This window comes from Schistocerca nitens, chromosome 3 (genome assembly GCF_023898315.1).
Source record: "Schistocerca nitens isolate TAMUIC-IGC-003100 chromosome 3, iqSchNite1.1, whole genome shotgun sequence".
NCBI lineage: Eukaryota > Metazoa > Arthropoda > Insecta > Orthoptera > Acrididae > Schistocerca > Schistocerca nitens.
In genome coordinates, this window is record NC_064616.1 from 132,201,131 (window position 1) to 132,222,731 (window position 21,601).

General features: G+C 42.1%; 1 protein-coding gene across 1 annotated transcript in view; it reads right to left on the reverse strand.

Annotated features, from left to right (window-relative positions):
* Positions 1–1,056: 1,056 nt before the first annotated feature.
* LOC126249529 (Down syndrome cell adhesion molecule-like protein Dscam2) overlaps positions 1,057–21,601 on the reverse strand; it is a 68,324-nt gene continuing 47,779 nt past the window's right edge. The window contains exons 4-5 of the mRNA XM_049951191.1: positions 12,143–12,423; positions 1,057–1,209 (exon numbers count right to left, since the gene is read on the reverse strand). Of these exons, the coding sequence (XP_049807148.1) occupies positions 1,096–1,209; positions 12,143–12,423 (395 nt within the window). The 3' untranslated portion in view covers positions 1,057–1,095. The remainder of the gene's footprint in view (positions 1,210–12,142; positions 12,424–21,601) is intronic.

A 21,601-nucleotide genomic window follows, 5' to 3' on the forward strand; every position in this document is an offset into this window, starting at 1 on the left:
GACTGTGCTGATTTGTGGCAGTTGATGAAACCTCAACCCATTATTACATGTCAGAGTGAAAATGGCAGTCGAAACAACAGAAAAAGGTGGCAAAAGAGCACTGAAGAAGCAAAGCTTATTTTGTCAGCTAGTTATGTGATGGCCACTGTGTTTTGGGATCCCTAGGGAATAACCCTAATAGATAACTTGGAAAAAAACCAGAACCACAACTGGACTCTATTATGCTTCATTGTTTGCTCATCTGAAACTTGGTTGGCTGAAAAAAAAAGACCAAGGTTGGATTGAAAAAAGGTACTCTTTCACCAGGATAATGGAACATCCCACACATCAGCAATATCCATGGCAGACGTGCACGGATCTGCTTTGAACTGGTTCCACACCAACCCTGTTCACCAGGCTTAGCCCCACACGACTTCTTCCTGTTCCCTAACTTGAAACGTTGGCTTTATGGGAAGAAATTTTCATTAAATAAGGAAGTGCTAGTTGCAGTCAACAAGTATTTTGCAGAGTATAACAGAAACTATTTCTTGAATGCAATGAAAAAGCTGGAGGATCACTGGACCAAGTGTATTTCCCTCAGATTTATCAAACAGTCTATGTATAATTTCTGAAATATTAGCTTTCTGTGCTGATTTGAATGTTACTGACACTGTATCATATGTCATGTAGAAGTATAAAAATGTGTGCTTAAAAAGTTCTTTCTTTCTCCCAAATACTCTGTGTCAAAGTCATTCTGAAACCATTCTCTCTTCCTTTTGGTACAAGGCAAAGTTTTGGATTCAGAACCATACAGAAAAAATAAATATAAAAGAACAGTAAACACACATCAATCAAAAAAGAAGACAATTCTCTCAAGAGGTTTTAGTCATGATTTGTTACAAACATTATTGTCAAATACAAATACATTATATACAACACAGTTTACATAGATATTCATTGTACCTGAGATGGGAAAACACTATTATACAATGTCTTAATTACAACACACAACTCATTAAAAATATTATTCATGAAAAGGCACTTAATAAATTGTATAACAAATTTCCTTTAGTGGCAATAATGCATAATGCTCCATGATACTGAGAAGGTTGGCCACTAGTATCTATGAGCCTGGTACAAATTATGAAGTGGTATCCACTCAGGTCCTTCATTACTACACTGTGAATTCTCTTGGATTTTTGAATATGTCAATTCTGTACAACAGTCAGGCTGAAAAAATAAAATAAATGATGAGTTAATTTGGCTGCCATATTATCTTCCTGTAAAATGAAAATTCAGGTTAAATTATTGCTCTTCAGAAATGATAACACTAGGTAAGCAACACAAATCTCTTGGAAACACTGTAACTGCAGGTACACAATTGATAAGGTACATATTTAATTATTGTACATATTTAATCAACCTGATTTTACATGCTCCCACTACTCACTCCTCAGGGCAGGAATAATTCCACCACATCAAGGTTTTTCATATTTGATGATGTGATTGTTTTATCATATTTGTCTTGTTGTTTAGGACAACTCATTGTCACACTTGTAGTCACACTTATTTGATTTCGTCTCTTCCTCAGACAAGGGATCTGGTCTCGAATGCCCTAGTTTTTTGTGGCTAACTTTTCCTGGTAATTTCCTTTTCTGTTATCTACCAATGAGTTCACTTCATTAGAATGCTAATGAGGCACTGAGGGCCATAAGGGCCAAATCCACACCATCTTCAACCCCCTATATTTAAGTGAATATCAGAGAAACCAGTGAGACACCTTTTCGTGAATGTTCAGATATATCTGCAATGTGGGCCTACAGTACAGATAAACCTGACCCACCATAAGATCAACAGATGTCAGAAGCATGTCTCAGAATCGATAATGATGTGCTTTATGGTTTTCAGTGCCTCAGATGACTTACTTTAGGATAAAATCCAAAACTTAATGTACTATATCTCACTCATAATCCCAAAAAATAGGTTTTTCATCGGTATAACTACGATATACACTGACATCTGATCTAATTTTACTACATAGAGAATGCATTCGCATAACTGTGGAGTGTGCTACCGCCTAGCAGGATTTATTCAAGCGAACATAGATAAAAGTATGCTGCAGTGTACTACCACCTGTTGGCATTGATGTAAATTTGTAGTTGAGTGGTAAGGGCTAGCAGTGCACACAGTGAACCATGCACATTGTTTATCAAATCCATATGTATTTGGCAATTACGTCACACCAGTTGCACATGTGCAGAAGATCCTTAAAATGTGCACAACTGAAGATGTGCTTGTAACCTTGGTGCCAAGGAGCAACATGTAGCACAGTGTAGTAGATTTAGTGCCACGTATTTCAGATTACCACATCTACATTATGTTTAATTGCATTCAAAGAAAAATAGACAATAAATCTGCAAGGTGACAAAAGTTAGGGTGTTCACATACTCTCGTGCTCTTACACAGCAGCTGCCGCTGCTGATGTGTTATTTGTATCTTGTTTTAAAATTCCTGTATGTCATGCTTATGGATATTGTATCACAACTTTGACATTCAATTTTATATATTCATGATCCCTGGAATTTACCCTCTTGGTTGTTGGATGGGTTAAGTTTGACTGGAAGGTATGCACAGTTTTATATGCTATTTGGAAGCCCTGTTTCTTTAGTATGTTTGCCATTCTGTGTGTTTATTTATGTGTGTAAGTCATAGTGTATATCTGCTTCTTTTCTGTGTGATGTTGTCAATTTGTGTGTGTGTGTGTGTGTGTGTGTGTGTGTGTGTGTGTGAAGTGTGTTTGTGAGTTTGCAGCTTGTGAGTTATCTTGCATTTGGGAAACATTGTGTTTGTTTTTTACCTATGTTTTTGTTGTTTGGCTGCGTCTGTGTAATGCATGTATTATGTCATACCCTCTGTTCCTTGCTATTTGTATGTAGAAACAAGGAAAAAGATAAAATGAGAATAAACAACCATGAAAAATACCTTATACAAAAGCAAGAAAACTTCCACATTCAGAAATACATTGCTGAAAACAAACATGTGATAAATTAGCAAACAAAAACAAACATCAGTACAGACTCCTTACTACATTTAATAACAGAAGTGCAAGATTAAAATCATCCCTCTTGCACCTGCAGCCACATTAGAACAAGTACTACCTTCCCCCCTCTCTCTCTCTCTCTCTCTCTCTCTCTCTATCTCTCTCTCTCCCTCCTGCTTTCTGGTTGCCCTCCCCCCCTCCCTCCCTGCCTCACACACACACACACACACACACACACACACACACACACACACACACAGTCCCAAAATGTAAACCAAATCGTAAAAATATGCACATAATCCAGGCCACTGAAGGTGCCTTGCAGAAAATAAAGGTGATATGCATACGGCACAAAAAGTGTGTTTCATTCAGTTGTAGTTAGATGGTCAACAAGTAAAACTTAACAGTATATCATAATATTACACATAACTGAGAAAGACAGGACTACAAAAGTTGAAGATTGATTCAACAGTTTGCTGTCCTGCTCTCACAGACTATGTCGAATGGGAGGCGGCAGACAACCTCCACTCCAGTGACCACTTTCCTATTAATGTCTACCTTTAACAAAGAATGAAGCCTGAGGGAAAACCACCCAAGTTGATACTATGCGAGGAAAACTGGATGCTCTGTAGCCAGTTTGCTGTGCTTGAGCATAGACACAGTGTCCACGACTGGGTAGGTCACATTACCAATGTGTTCCACCCTGCTGCTGATGCATGTATATCTAAATCATCAGGCCATCACAAAAGGCAACCTGTTCCTTGGTGGCAAGAGCAGTGTTATTGTGCTATACAGGACAGGTGGACAGCACCATGCAGATTCAAGTATAGTCCAACAGCAGAGGACCTTCAAGCCTTTTGGTTAGCAAGAGCAAAAGCCAGACGAACAGAGAAGGAGAGCAAGAAGTAATCATGCCACAAGTTTCTGAAGTTCATTAATTGGTCAGCTTCCACCACTGCAGTATGGGAATCTATAAGGAAGATATCTGGGAAAAGGATGTCATGTCCATTAGCTCCCATATAGGACAATGGAGTCCTGAAAGTCGCACTTGCAGATATTGCTCAGACAATGGCATGGAACTTTTCCAGTGTCATATCACCCATGAGTCTGGTTGCAGGTCTCCACACCTATCATGAAATTCAAGAGAGGAGATGTCTTCCTTTTGCCTCAAACAATGCAGAAGCGTATAACCTTCCATTCTCCATGTGGGAATTGGACACAGCATTAACCACAGCTCGCAAGACCAGCCCAGGGCCACAGTTAATAACTTTTGTAATGCTGCAGCACCTTAATCTTGAATCCAAAGAAATCTTTCTTACTTTCTTTAATAAGATATGGAGAGATAGGGAATATCTTGTCCCCTGGAGGGAGTCAATAATAATTCCCATTCTTAAGCCAGGGAAGGACCACAGACTCCCAAGCAGCTATCAGAGTGTCACTCTAGCCAGCTGTGTACGAAAGACATTAGAGCAGATGATCAACTCCTGACTAGTCTGGACTCTGAAATCTAGAAAGCTCCTCAGCCATTTACAGTGTGGATTTGGAAGATATTGTTCCCACTTTTGATATCCTCACCCTACAGGAAGCAGCTATGCATGAAGCATTCCTAGGAAAGCAGCATGTAATATCCATCTTTTCTGACATTGAAAAGTGATACAACACTACATGGAGATGCAATATACTTTGTCAGCTACTTCAATGGGGTTTCATGGCCAACTCCCCATTTTATGTGGTCTTTTTTGTTGAACACTATTTTCAGTATAGAATATGTAATACACTTTCCGACAGATTTTTCTCAAGTTCATGGTACATCACAGGGGAGTGTTTTAAGCATAACTGTTTGCAACTGCAATCAGTGGCATATTGTCTGCAGTGAGAAGTCCTGTGCAGTGCTCATTGTTTTTGGGGGATTTTTCCATATTCTGTTCCATTTCTAATCCCGTATCTTCCTCTTGTCTGTTACAGTTTACAGTTAGGAGACTAGAAGAATGGTCTGCTTGAACAGGTTTTAATTTATCTCCATAAAAAGCAGCATGTATTGATTTTAATCATGATCATTCCCTTTTTACAGTCCCAGAACTAAGGTTGTGGGACACTGTTTTACATTTTAAGGAGATGGTGTGGTTTTTAGGTATCTTATTTGACAGCAAATTTACTTGGCTGTCACTTCTGAAGAAGCTTAAAATAAGAGCCCTTAAAGTGATGGATATCATGAAGTGCTTGAATGGGGAGAACTGGAGTGCAGATAGATCCTGCTTCCTGCAGTTTCGTGTAATCTCTTCTTCAGTATGGTTGAACAGCCTATGGCTCAGCATGACCAACATATTTAAAGATGGTGGACTCCATACACCAAGAGGGCATCAGATTGGCCACAGGAGCTGATAGGATAAGTCCATACTGAGCTTGTCTGCAGAGGCAGGTGAGCTGCCATAAGCTGCTTGGTGGCTGTTTCTTGTGGCTAAACAGGAGCTCTGACTCTGATTGTTTCCAACTTCACTGCTTTCCTTGCAACTATTAATATCCACAAAACCTATAACAACTCTGTAGCACTTGTCCATGAGGAATGAAACCTTTGGGGATATAGACAAAACAGCATTTATTGGATCTAGGAATGTTTCTGACAAACATACAGAGGTAGCTTTGGTGCAAAGTACTGCCCTGGTTGTTACTGAAGCCTAGAACAATTTTAGATTTGACAAACAACAAATTGTTCACTTCTGACTATGTTATTAAGAATAAATTTATTAACATTTTAACTGAGTACCAGGACTCTAGCATAATATACACTGAAGCAACAGAGAAACTGGTATAGGGATATATATTCAAATACAGAGATATGTAAACAAGCAGAATACGATGCTGTGGTTGGCAACACCTTTATAAGACAACAAGTATCTGGCACAGCTGTTAGATAAGTTACTGTTGCTACAATGACACGTTATCAAGATTTAAGTGAGTTTGAATGTGGTGTTGTAATCGGTGCACGAGCAATGGAACACAGCATCTCTGAGGTAGCGATGAAGTGGGGATTTTCCCATATGACCATTTCATAAGTGTACTGTGAATATCAAGAATCTGGTAAAACATCAAATCTCCATCATCTCTGAGGCCAGAAAAAGATCCTGCGAGAACAGGACCAATGATGACTGAAGAGAATTGTTCAATATGACAAAAGTGCAACCCTCCTGCAAATTTCTGCAAATTTCAATGCTGGGCCATCAACAAGTGTCTGTGTGCAAACCATTCACTGAAACATCATTGATATGGGCCTTTGGAGCTGAAGGTCCACTTGTGCACCCTTGAAGACAGCATGAGACAAACCTTTACGCCTCAACTGTGTCCATCAACACTGACATTGGACTGTTGATGACTGGTCGGATGAGTCTTGTTTCAAATTGTATTGGGCAGATGGACATGTACAGATTTGGAGACAACCTCATGAATCCCTGGACCCTGGATGTCAGCAGGAAACTGTTAAAGATGGTGGAAGCTCTGTAATGGTGTGGGGCATGTGCAATTGGAGTAATATGGAACCCCTGATACATCTAGATATGACTCTGGCAGGTGGTACGTACATAAGCATCCTGTCTGATCACCTGAATCCATTCACGTCCATTGTGCATTCCGATGGACTTGACAATTCCAGCAGGACAATGTGACACCCCATATGTCCAGAATTGCTATAGAGTGGCTCCAGGAACACTCTTCTCCTAAGTTTAAACATTTTTGCTGACAACCAAACTCCCCAGACATGAACATTATTGAGCATACTTGGGATGCCTTGCAACATTCTGTCCAGAAGAGATATTCACCCTCTCATACTCTTATGGATTTATGGACAGCCCTGAAGGATTCATAGTGTCAATACCCTCCAGCACTACTTCAGACATTAGTCATGCCCATGCCAGATTGTGTTGTGGCACTTCAGTGTGCTCTCTGGTCCCTACATGATGTTAGGCAGGTGTACCAGTTTCTTTGGCTCTTCAGTGTATATGCAGATGGTCCAAACAGTAGGATGCTATCAGTTGTTCTGTCATTTTTCATGCCTGTCTTCAGGTTCTGTCTGCCTAGTGATTTTATTACCTTTGATGCTGAGCTCTATGCGATTCTTCAAGCTGTGGACCAGATGAAACGTGATGATGGATCTAAATTTCTCATCTGTTCTTATTCACTTAGTGCCCTGCAGACCACCCAGTATATGTTCCCAGCAGATAGAACTGTTCAGAACATCCATGATGCCATCCTGCACTTACAGGGACAAAGAAAGGAGGTCTCATTCTGCTGGGTACCAGGAAACATGGGTATCCATTGGAATGAGTTAGCCAGTACCACAACCAAGGAGGTATGTACCCTTCCCAACATAACACACTGTCCTATCCCTCGGCGTGCTGCACTGTCATTTCTGCGTAGGTCTATCATGCACCTTTGGGAGGAAGAGTGGCTGGACGTGACGGATAAGAAGTTGCAATCAATAAAAGAGACTGTGAGCCATGGCCCATCTCCTTCTGGGCAGTTAGAATTGATGAAATCCATTTAACATGACTTTGAATAGGACACAGTTCACTGACCCATCACTTCCTTTCCAGATGTGAAGAGATCACCTTTCAGAATTTACTGTACTGGTCTTGCAGTTTGCAAAGTAATTGTGTCAAATGTAATTGTTGGCTTGGACATACCAATGCCTACTGAAATCAGAATGACTTTATTTCCACCCATTGGGCACTTTTCCTCTGCAGACTACAACATTTATGTCGCAAATGGCTAAAATTAATAAGTATTGTACATTAAACCTTCGACCTGTATATGCTGGGCAAGGTTGTGATATATGGCAAACACATGCAGTGGTTTAAAACTCCTGTTGGAAAGGTGGTGTAAAAGCAAAGAGAGCTTCATCACCAATTTACATGAATTCATAGACTTGCTTACGAATGAAACCTGAAGAAAGCCAAAAAGAGAGTGAGAAGAGCAATGTGAGTAGTGTGTGATGAATTCTAAAGTAAAATATTGTTGAAAAATCAGTGTAAAATTCTTAAGGATTTATAGTCTTATTTAAAATTACTAAGCAGGTCAAAATCAACTATTGAGCCTCTCAGTGACTATACTAGCACCAAAATGGAAGATGACAGAAAGAGGACCTAAATACTGAATTCATTGTTCCAAAATTGGCTCACTAAGGAAGACTGTCATATTGTTTCTTTTCTATGAACCATCACAAAAATGTCAAGATAGCGGATATTGAGATAAGTGATCACAGAAACCTAAACTGACTAAAATTGCTGAACAGTGGGAGATGACCTGGACCATATAAGCTACCTGCAATATTCTGCATTATGCAAAAGAAATTGTTCTCATAGTAGCAGTTTATTGTATACAGCTGTAGCAATGGATGATACCAGGTGATGGGACAGATCACAGGTCACTCACATTTTTAAGAAGGGTCATCAGACAGATGCTCAAAACTATAGGCCTGTACCATTGACATGCATTATGATCTTTTATGTCTCTTCTACAAAAATCAACACTGATTGAGCAAACAGGGATAATGTGAAACTCATTTTGCTCTGTTAGTAGCTGGCCTGAGAATGCCATGGACAACAGCATGCATCTTGATTTCCACAAGACACTCGACACAATTCTCCATTGCCATTTAGTGAACAAAATACAACATTATCATGGATTGGTCCAGATTTATGACATGTGTTAGGACTTTGTAGCAGATGGAAGTCAACATGTAATTTTTAACAGGGCAAAATGGACAGTTGTGAGGGAGTGTTGGAAGCTCTGTGAGACTGTTCATGGAGCATGCTACTGCCTACAGCAGGGAAACACAGACCACAGCCCGCATGGGGGCCACCATTGTTCTGATGACTCGCCTCTCACTGTTCATTCTTATAAAGTCTTGCTTTTCTCATCTTTCATTTCCTCCCAGAAAGGAGAGGGCAGGCCTTTGTAGAACTTTGTGAAATGAGCCATTCCAGTCTATTTGACACTGGGGGCAGGGAGATCCCAATTTGGAATAATAACTCATCTAATGGCACAAAAGTTTTGAAGTTGTGGAACAATGCAGTCGCAGCAAAAAAAGCTGCATCTGAGATTGCAGAACATGACATTGTATAGTTGTCAGTGTTTCATGTATTCTACAGACAATATCTTACATTAATGATTTTCATCAGTCTACTCACTAGCATATGGTCCTTTTTTTCGGCCCTTACCTAATCACAGTGAGGAGTTTGTGGCCCACAGTACTAACAAGTTTGTACACCCCTGGTCTACAGTAATGGTTCCCAACCTTGACGTAACTACATCCCAAGTGGGGAAGATTTAGTGACCATTCTAAATTAATTTGTTAAAAGTAGTCTCTATCATCAAAACTTCACTACACTCTACCACATAACATTTCATCACCATCATCATTGTCGTCATCATAACCATCATCATCAGCCATCTGATATCCACTGCTGGACAAGAGCTTCCTCTAGATGTTTGCATGCACTATCAGCTTCAGCAATACGAATCAGTGTTGCACCTGCATATCTTCTCATGTCATCTACCTACCTTCCATGAGTGTATCTTCTCAGCCTTTTCTTATTTCTTGGAATCCTGAAAATAGTTTTCTTTGGAATTCTGCTTTTCACCTTCATGAGAATTGTCCAGCTAACCTCTATTTATCTTTAATACTGTCATAATTATGTTCCCCATGCTAATTTGTTCCCTGATTCATTTATTTGCCATCCTGTCTCTCCCAGTAATTTGTAACATGTATCTCTCCATATGTTGAATGGTCACGTCTCACTGTCACGAGAAAAAATTGCTTACACAATGTGTTTGTTAATGTTCAGTTCCATTCACATTAAAAGTCTCATTTTCAAAATTTATTTACTTTGCCAAGGTCAGTTTTACTCTTGTATTTACAGCTTTTAGTAGTCATCCAGTAGCAGCAATCACTTTCCATCAGTAATAGATTTTAATAGAAACTATTTTTTCAGATTTGTGAAACTGTATTGGGCTTCTAAGATCAGTTTAAGAGGATAAAGGAATATTTTCAGGTAATGAAATTTGAGCCAAAGTACAATTTCCTTGATACTGTACAGGCTTTGTTTAGGATATTGCATGACATCTGATAATGTTAAGGGGTAATGGTCTCAGCAATGTCAGGAACCACTGGCTTTAATACCAGAAGACTGTAGTGAAATGCAGGAAGACCTGTACAGGATCGATGACTGGTGCAGAGACTGGCAGTTGACCTTGTGTATAAACAAAAGTAATGCATTGCATGTAAATAGATGGAAACAGTACCATCTGTAAAATACCTATCCATAACAACCTGTTATGACCACATAATACTAATTACAGGAAATCAGATACCATATAGAGATTCACTGGGAGAATATCAACCAAAAGTAATTCATCTATGAAAGAAGTTGCTTACAAAACATTCATTTGACCAGTTCTTTAGCACTGCACATCAGTCTGTGATCCTTACCATGGTGGACTATCAAAAAGACAGGGAAGATTCAAACAAGGGAAGTATGTTCCATTTTGGCATCATTTAGTACAAGAGCATTATGCTCAGAAAACTGCAGAGGAAAATGCTATAAGAGAGATATTGTGAATCATGAAGAGGTCTGCTGTTGAGAGTCTGAGAGCTGATGTTTCAATAGGAGGCAGCCAACATATTACTTCTTTCCACATATGTCCCACAAAATGACCACAATGAGATAATCAGTGAAATTAGAACTTGTATGGGGGTTTACCAACAATCATTCCTCCTGTGCACCATTCTCAAATGGAAGAAGAAAGTGGGAAATAATAGTGCTACCTCCACCATACACCATAAAGTGACTTATGGAGTACAGATACAGTCAGTGAAAAGATCTTCATCACTAGGACCTGAACTGCCGACCCCAAAATAATCTACATCTACATCTACATCTGTACTCAAAAAGCAGTGATAGTGTTTGTACCAGAGAATATTTGTTGTGCTATATTTATTTATTTCCCCTTACTATTACACGCGAAGAAAGACTGCTGGAACTCCTTTGCATGAGCCCAAAATCTGTAATTTTGTCATTATGATAATTAGAGGATCTTGGAGAAGTAATGTTTCATGCCCTGTTTCTGAATGTGGGCTCTTGGAATCATGTCAGTAAGGCCCATTACGACAGACAGCACATTTCTTGAAATGTCACCCACAGCAGTTTGTTGAGCATTTTTGTGACACTCTCATGATGACTAAATGAATCCATGATGAACTGCAAGGCTCTGCTTTGAATCTTTCTATTGCCTCTGTTAATCCAGCTTAGTAAGGGTCCCAGACAATACTCAAGAATGCAGCTTGGTGACATCAACAACCACTGATATTTTGACAATGTCACCTGGCTGCATTCCTGTAAGTTATTTGAACACTGTATACACTAGAAGAAACTCAGGTCTCACATTACTCAGGAAATCATCAAAAAAGTATTTTGTAAGAGACCTCTTTTAGCATGAATAATTACACTTTCTTTGGACTCTTCCAATAAATCCAAGTCTGGTATCTGCCTTCTACATTTATAGTGCTCTGGACACACACACACACACACACACACACATACACACACACGTGTGATTTCAGTGGCTGATGTGCATATGTGCATTCAGTGAGACCAAATATGAAGGATTTCTATGGGAAGATATACTGTTTCAGTGTCACAGAAACTTTTAATGCATTACATTTGAAACTTTTAAGAATATATGTTTTTAATGTTGAACTAATCACTATTTTTATAAAAATGTCTTGTACATTGTAATGTACATTGGTCAAGTGAACTGATATACCCCCCCCCCCCCTCCCCCCACCTCCTTTTCCAATTAGACTCCCACACAGGTACCATCCTTAGCCTTTCCCTGTTCAATATTCTAATGTTGAGATAGCCATTCATTTGGCAGTAACAGGAGCAAGTTTCTCTGACCCTGGGATGTGAGGGGTCTACCAATTGAGAGGAGAAGAGGTCTTGTCATTACAGCACCATTAAGTAATTTTCAGACAGAAACATTATAGCTACTTCAATAAATGATGCCTTAACAAACAACAAAAACTCACAAAGAACGCATTCATTTCCTATTGTCCAAAAATATACTTACCTTTCCTGAGATCTTAACATTTCCAGTGTACTGAACAGATCCAGATGACACACATGACTCACAATTTTCAGCATTTTTCATTGATCCTTCTAAAGGAACTCGAAATGTTGCATAGGGGCTTATGCCTTTTCTATGAGAATGTGAAATGTGCAGTGGTGTAGGCAGGTACACAGACTCCTGTGGTGTTGTACTTAGTGCGACCAGTCCATCATCACTGTCATAAATGGGTGCTACAGTCCTCTTATCTGCTTCTGACATTAAATCCTTCTTCAATGGTTTATCTGGAGGACATGAAATATAATTTTCATTAATCTGTTCCTAAAAACAACACATTGTAGACATATTTTTCTCACTGATATGTAAAGGATTGCCCAGTTATACTCTGATTATGATGATTACAATAAAAATAATATTAATTATTGTTAATATGTTTGTTTTCCAGTTGCCATTTTTCTTTAATTTTGACATATTGGTATGATTTATGTTTTATGGTTAACCATCATACAATTTCATACAAGACGTTATGACAGGTTGGACTGTACAGCATGACATTTATAGACTGCCAATGAGAAAATATCAACATATTTATATACAACAAAATGAATTAGGATAGACTGCTTCTCAGCAGACAGAGGAGGCATCGAGGGGCTGAGAGGCACATTTAAAATGTGTCTGTCTGCCATTCAATGCCTCTATGAGGGTGAGTAGCAATCTATCAAATTCGTATTGTTGCTATTCACCCCCAGATTTTCTGTTGTTTATTATATTATATTAATCATTTTTAGGTTACGTTTGTCAGTGCACAGTTGACAAATGTAGTTTTCAATTAGATACATGTGATCCAGTTTGCTTTATTGAGGCATCTTCAGTGGCCTGAAACTGAAGGTTGGTTAGTTTGTGGGGGGTTGAAGGGACCAGACTACAAAGGCCATCAGTCCCTTTTTCCATGATCATGAAACACCCATAAGGAAGAAAAACAAGCAACAGAGATGACAAGAAATGACACAGAACATGAAAGACACAGAAAAAGATCAGAAAAATGGAATTAAAAGCACACAGAGTGTCACAGTGGTTGGCCAACCAAGGAAACAAAAAACGGAAAAGCCAACCACCAAGAGACACACTAAAAATCCCAATGTAAAACAGTACGCCAAAGGCAAGACACAATGCACAAAAGAGACAAGCCCTCAGATTGTTGAAAAAAGCCCCCTGCTCAAATAAAACTCAAAACGCAGCCTGCCATTGCAGTGTCATCCTTTAAAAGTGCAGGGAGCATATCAGGCAGTGCAAACGTCTGCCTGAGCACAGTTAAAAGCGGACAGTCCAACAAAATGTGGACCACTGTCAACATTGAACCACAACAAAAGAGAGGTGGGTCCTTGCAGCGCAATAAATAGCTGTGCATCAGCCACGTGTGGCCAATACTTAGCCGGCAGAGTACAACAGAGTTCTTATGAGAGGCCTGCAAGGAGGAGCACAGCACACTGGTAGTCTCCTTGATGTCCCAAAGTTTGTTGGGTGAAGGCAGGGTGCACCATTCATCACTCCAGGTACCAATGACCTTCTGCCAAAAAACTGACTGGAGATCACACTCCCAAAGGCCAATCGCCAGGGCCAGTGCATCGACAGCCTGTTTGGCCAGCGTGTCAACCCATTCATTACCCGGGATACCACCATGACCCAGGGTCCACACAAAGACCACGGAGCGGCCACAATGGGCAAGAGTATTGAGGGACTCCTGGATAGCCATCACCAGATGAGAGTAAGGAAAACACTGGTTGATAGCTCATAAACTGCTCAGGGAGTCACTACAGATAACAAAGGAATCACCTGAGCAAGAGCGGATATACTCTAGGGCATGAGAGACGGCGATGAGCTCTGCACTGAAAACACTGCAGTCATCCAGCAATGTGTATTGTCCAGATTGTTCCCTAAGAATAAAAGCATACTTAACTCGACCAGGAAACATTGAACCGTAGGTATAGACTATGGCAGAGCCAGGAAACGTGGCAAGGATGGAAAGAAAGCGTCAGCAGAGGGCCTCAGGAAGGACTGAGTCTTTCAGGCCATGTGCCAAATCCAGCTGAAGGCATGGACGGGGCACACACCATGGGGGTAGACGTAGATGGGCCCATGAAAGAGATGGGAGAGGGAAAACTCAAGCCCAGAGAGAAGAGCCTGGATGCGAACTGCGATCGTACACCCTGACCAGGGCTGTCAATCTGGAAGATGGATGACTGAGGTGAGGAACATGAGATGGTAATTTGGATGTCCGGGAAAGCTACAAACGTATGCAGCATAAGCGGCCAGTATTCACTGGCACTGGATCTGCAGTGGAGGGACACCAGCCTCCATAAGGGTGCTGTTTATAGGGCTTGTGCGGAAATCGCCATTTGCAAGTCAGAGCCCACAGTGAAGTATGGGGTCAAGCAACCGCATCACAGAAGGCGATGCCAAATCGTAAGCCAGGCTCCCATAAACAAGACGCGACTGAATCAGCACCTGATAAAGTCATAAAAGGGTAGACCGATCGGCACCCCAGCTGGTGTGACTCAAGCAACATAGAGTGTTAAGATGCCACCAGCACGTTTGTTTAAGCTGTTGAATATGAAGGAGCCAAGTCAACAGGGAGCAGGCCCCTAAGACCCCACCCATGAAGCGTGGTGAGGGTATGATGTCCCCATGTTGTATCGTATGCCTCCCGCATGTCAAAAAAGATGGCAACCAGATGCCGATGGAAGGCAAATGCCGTACAGATGGCAGACTCCAGGCAGACCAGATTATCGGTGGCAGAGCGGCCCTTACGGAACCCACCCTGGGATGGAGCCAGATGGCCCCGAGACTCAAGTAGCCAACTCAACCTCCAGCTCACCATGCGTTCAAGCAACTTGCACAGAATGTTGGTGAGGCTAATGGGGCGGTAGCTGTCCACCTCCAGTGGGTTCTTGCCAGATTTCAACATGGGGATGATGATGCTCTCCCGCCATTGCGATGGGAACTCACCCTCAAACCCAGATACGGTTGATAAGGTCGAGGAGGGGTCGCTGGCAGTTCACCGAGAGGTGTTTCAGCATCTGATAGTGGATGCAATCTGGCCCGGGAGCCATATCAGGGCGAGTGGCTAGGGCACTTTGGAATTCCCATTCACTGAATGAAGCGTTGTATGATTCGGGGTGGCTCATATGGAATAAAAGGCTCCAATGTTCCAACTGCCCTTACAGGGAGTGAGAGGCCAGTGGGTAATTTGTGAAAGCGGAACTCTGAGCATAATGCTCCGCTAAGAGTTCGGCAATCGTGTTGGAGTCAGTACAGACTGCTTGATTCAGGGAAAGACCAGGTACACTGACGGGGGTCCGATAGCCACACAGTCACCTAATCTTGGCCCAAACCTGCAATGGAGAGGTATGGATGCCAATGGTGGAGACATACCATTCCCAGCAGTCCTGCTTCTGCCGGCGAATAAGGCACCAGGCTAAGGCGTGGAGCTGCTTAAAGGCAATGAGGTGGTCCACTGACGGGTGCCGCTTGTGACGTTGGAGGGCTTGCCTGCGATCACGAATCGCCTCAGCGATCTCTGGTGACCACCAAGGCACAGTCCTCTGCCATAAGAACCCATAAGAACAGGTAATTGCAGATTCTGCTGCAAAAACGATGTCGGTGGTGACCGTGTGAACCACTATATCAGTGGCATTATGACAAAGAGGCTCAATAGTGGCAATGGAGGTGAACGAGCCCCTATCAGCCTCATTCAGAGCCCTTCTGGAGAGGCACCTAGAAGAGTGATGTTGCGGCAGTGACAGAAAGATCAGAAAATAGTCACTACTGCACAAGTCATCATGCACATGCCAGTGGACGAATGGTAGAAGTCCAGGGCTACAGACCAAAAGATTAATGGCTGAGTATGTGCCATGTGCCACACTGTAATGTGTGGAGGCGCCATTATTTAAGTGAGAAAGGTCAAGCTGTGCCAACAGTTGCTCAATGACAGTGCCTCGGTCAGTTGCCACCAATCCATCCCAAAAAGGGTTATGGGCATTGAAGTCGCCCAGTAACAGAAAAGATTGTGGCAGTTGGGCTATCAGCGCAACCAATACATGCTGTGGGACAACACCATCCAGTGGGAGATAGACACTGCAGACAGTAACAGCCCGAGGTGTCCACACCCAAACAGTGACAGCCTCTAAAGGTGTTTGAAGAGGGACACACAGGCTGTAATGAGAGTTAAGGACGTTGACGCAGACTCCACCAGATACCCTCTCATAAGCTACCTCATTCTTATAATAACCCCGATAGCCACAGAGGGTGGGGGTTCACATTGCCGAAATGAAGTTTTCTGGAGAGCAATGCAGAAGAAAGGGTGAAGGCTGATAAGTTGGCAGAGCTCAGCAAGGTGGTGGAAAAAACTACCGCAATTCCACTGGAGGATGATATTATTATTAGGCTCTAAAGCCATGAAGTGCTCAATGAGGCAGGTTACACCGCAGGGTCACCTGCTGCCACCGATTGAGGACCTGTGTGAGCGACATCCATTGTTTCTAAGGGTCTGGTGAGATCTAGGTCGTCAGCGGACGCCAGAATCTCCACCTTATCCTCAGATGCAGAGCTTGTAGGGAGTGGTGCTATGGGCACCACTGCAAGGTCGGGATTCTTCGGTGCTTTCTTCGTTTTTGGTTTCTCCCACTGTTCTTTCGGTGGTTCTGGCTGGGAGGGCTTCACTGGGCAGTCTCAGGGACTGAGGAGGACCGTGAAGCCCTACTGCCAGCTACCTGTTGTTGCTTCAGCCACCGACAGGTGTTCACTTTTCCACTAGTCAGAACCTGGGAAGGGAGTGACCCAAGGGACCCCTTCCTGGTGAGAGGAGCCGAAGAAGACGTATGCTTCTCTGGCTGAGAATTGGGGACTGGTGTCCCTGATGGTTGAGGGGGGGGGGAGGTGTTGCTCCTGAAGTAATTAGTGCACGAGCAACAGGGAGGGAAGTGCCCCCCACCATCAAGGTGGCAGGTAGAGTCTGATGGCTTGGCTCAGAGAGCCAACTGTACACAACGAAATGGGAGACAGTGGGACTGTTGTCACAACAGTGGCATAGGTAGATGTCATATGCACAGGATGGAGCCTCTCATATTTTTGCTTAGTCTCAGTGTGGGTCAGGCAGTCCAGGGTCTTACATTTCATTATCTTCCGTTCTTCCTGTAGAATCCTACAGTCCGGTGAGCAACGGGAATGGTGCTCTCCACAGTTAACACAGATGAGTGGGGGGGCACATGGAGTATTGGGATGCAAAGGATGTCTACAATCTCCACACGTGATGTTGGAAGTACACCGGGAGGGCGTATGGCAAAACTTCCAGTATTTAAAACACCGCATCGGGGGGGGGGGGGGGGGGGGGGGATACATGGCTTCATATCACAGCAGTAAACCATCACCTTAACCTTTTCCAGTAATGTGTCACCATCGAAGGCCAAGATGAAGGCACTGGTGGCAACCTGATTATCCCTCGGACCCCAATGGATGCGCCAGATGAAGTGAATACCTCGTCATTCTAGGTTGGTGCACAGTTCAACATCAGACTCCAAAAGAAGGTCCCTGTGGAATATAGGACCCTGAACCATATTCAAGCTCTTATGGGGTGTGATGAAAACAGAAACATCCCCCAGCTTGTCACAGGTGATGTGCACCCATTACTGGGCAGAGAATGCTGTTTTGATGAAGACTGACCCAAAGCGCATTTTGGACAAGCACTCCATCACCCAAACTTGTCCTCTAAATGCTCCACAAAAAACTGAGGCTTCGTGGACATGAATGATTCCCCATCAACTCACGTGCAGATGAGGTACTGGGGGAATAAGCTTCACTGTCATCCTTAGCCCTGTGTTCCTATCATGGTGTGGCCAGAGAGGGGAATGATCTTATGTAATATTTTCTTGCATTGAGGTTAGACCTCGATTGCTTAGAGACTGCTGGCAGCTGGCCACCAGCAAGAGAAGATGTGTCATGCTACACTGCGTGTCATCCACCCTGATGCCACCCACTCCAAACAAGGGCCCTCCCTACGGACGCCACCCAGCTGCAGCAAGAGCCACTTGGCAGGATGGCCAATGCCGGGAGTCTTGATGCCCCAGGTAGACAGGCATCTACTCCTTGGCATATGTGGGGAGTTAACAGTGCAGGTATCAGCAGAGTGATCCCTGTGTTAGTGGGCTACAACCAACAGGGTACATGGCGGCCCCACCAAAATGGGCTGGCTACCATGCTGGATATCAGGTGCAGAGAAGTCCATGGTCGTCGTCAGCACAGAAAGCAACACGGCATAACGCATGGGAGGAAGCCACACCCATGAAGGTATCCTCACACAAGAGATGGAGAATGAACGGGACTGCAATGTCTCAATGAAAAAGGGGGCTAAAGATCTGAACGCACTGGTGCACCATGTAAGGCGCCCTTCCCCAATTGGCTTGCTCTTCAGAAAAATTTAGAAGAATGGAGGTCAAACCCTACAGTGGTCAACACAGAAAGGCCAAAACGTGTGAGACTTTTTTTAGTCACCTCTTACGACAGGCAGGAATACCTTGGGCCTATTCTTACCCCCAAACCCGCAGGGGGGAAACAGATATAGATTCTCACTTAAATGCAGCACTTTTGATTTACATATCATGCTACTGTGTTTATAAGCCACAACTTGTCCATGTTAAGTTGACAGTTCATGTGGTGGCTGTCAGGAATGGCAGGAAGTGTACCTTGCTCCCAAACTACAAGTGCCGCGGGCAGAGGAACAGTGAGAAGAAGCCAGTGTCAGCTGTTTGAAGCAGTGCTGACATTATTACATGTGTTTATTGCCTTTCCGTGTGTATAGTAATAATTCATGTCTAGGGGCAGCTTAAATTTGGCAACACTCAGAGACAAATGGATATCTTTCAACTAGTGCAAATGTCCTCTGTTTCTGGCAGCACCAGGAAAATCATCCAGTTATTGTGGATAAGCTGTACACACAGTTTTGGTCCTCACATTTTACTGATTTGTCTGTGCTGATAAGATTTCTTAGCATTGAAAGTGTAAGAATAGCTTCACCAGAAGAACAGCAAGACACAAGTGAAACACAACAACTCATACTGTAAGTAATAAGCATACATATTGATTCATATAGTGTTTGTAGCTTATAAACAATATAGCACAATACATAAAGTTGAAGTACTGTATTTAAGTGAACACATATAAATTATCTCACATGACTGAAGACACCTTGCTAAAGTTGGCAAAATGAGCCTTGTAGCACAAAATTACATTTATCAGTAGCACAGAGACCAATATAACATAAAAATCGTTAATGTATTACTAATAACTTAGGTATCCACACAAACAAATATTACAGATTAGCATAGTGACTTGTCATTATGTCACTCATCTCATGAGCATGGAGAGTTTACAAAATAGACAGATAGAATGGATGTAGACATTTAGCTCCCACTCATTTTCTGTCTTTTTTTTCCATTCACTTTTTCTTTGTTCTCACGGTGGGAAAGAATCATCAAGGATGTGGAGTAAGTCTCACTTTAGGCTCTAGTACTGTATAATTAGCAGAAAACATTATTGTGATAATATAAATTACACTCATTTTTTAGAAGTTTTTTTAACCAGTCACACATTTCATTAAGAAGTAAACTAAATGGGAAGGGGATGTAAGAATGTAAGATTATTTGTAGAGGCCTTTGCACAACGCAGGTTTACTGACATTGCATGAGACTTCTGCAGTCCAGTTTTGCAGAATAATTATGTCATTCATTATAGCTGCATTATTCTAATTTAGTGCTACTCATGGCAGTCAGTGAAGTTCAGGATGTTATAGGAAAATAGTTTACAACTGAACATATTAGGTGGTTTACACAGTCGTACTTCATTTCCAAAAATCAATTGCAATTGCAATATTATCCTTAAATCATTGAGTTCAGCAAATGAAAGAACAAAAAAAGTCTGAATTATTATTGGTCTACAAACACTGTGAAGTATTTCACTATCAACTCCACCACTGGCCAGGTCACTTGCAGAGGTTGCCAGCTTAAACTATGTGATCTGCTGCCAATCTACATCCTATGGCAGGGAGGGCCTTTGCAGGTAGAGACTGCAGTACCTCATCAGAAGAGTTGAAAAGATGTAGAAAGGCCAGATAGCGGGCAGTCTTGGTTCAGTCTTGGGGTCACCTACTTTCAGTTAATGAGGCCTGCTAATCAGTTGTCATTACTTGAACTTCTGTGACCTCCAACTGAGTGGATTGGATTTGAGTTGCTTTACTGAATACTTTGCTTGTATTGTGGCCTGCTGTGTATATGGCCACTGCATCTATCAAACTGTTGCTTACTAAGTGGTGTTTGTCTCACTACCCTTTTGTGTTCAAGTGCCACCTCATGCTCATCACTTACTCCTGAGATGACACAACACATCAGGTGATGACGGATCTTTGAAGGTTAGCTGCTTTCTTGGTGTCAACACAACAGGATTCAAAATTTCTGCTCGTTTAGGTGTCACTTTTGCTTTTTGCTTGCTCTTACCACTTACATTGATTTACTATTTGCTTTTGTGTGTATTTGTGCTTGCTTTTGCTGCTGCATTTATTGCAACTATCTTGTTCTACAGGTTGCACACACTCACACTGCTAACCTTGTTCTTTTAGCTAATTTCTTTCACATTCTTTGTTCTTGTTATTGTGTAATGATGGCTAGCAATTTACAAAACACAATCCAAGAACCCCCTTTATCTCAAGTTTTCCAGTTTCAGGCCCAGAAAAGACAACAATTAATACAAATAATGACCCTGATCCTGTCAAATCAAGCAGCAGCAGCACCAACCTCCCCAAACTTCAGCTCATCCACAACAACTCCAAGAGCTAAAATTTGTGCTTGAGCATTTTACAGAAACATGGAGGACTGGACTGAGTATCACACTGAGCTCAATGTGCAATTTGCAGTGCATCAGGTGCAAGGTACATTGAAACCTTCTTACTTTCTGGCTATGGTTGGTGTGTTCACTTATGGTCTTACTATTCCCCACCATGCACATTTAAAGTGTAGCCTATAAAGATCTGATAACTGTGCTAGACAACTATGACAATTCTCAGGTTGATGTGGCTGTGGTGAGGTATAAATTTTTGCACCTCTGTTGACAACCATATCATACCGATAAGCAGTGGGTAGCAGAATTGCAAGGCTGAACCTCCCACTGTAAGTTTAAGTGTGAGTGTGGTCAGTACTTTAGAAATGAAATGATTAGAGATGCTGTCACACAAAATGTGTCTGACTCTCGCATTTATGATCAGATTTTAAACTACCCCTCCCCCACCACCAAACAACTGCTTGATTTGATTGAACATCAGGACTCATGTTACATTGCAGTGGCTAGTTTTGATTCCACACCAATTTTTGGTGTGCAGAACACTTGTAAACAGTGTGTGCCCATTAGCAGCCAGCTGCA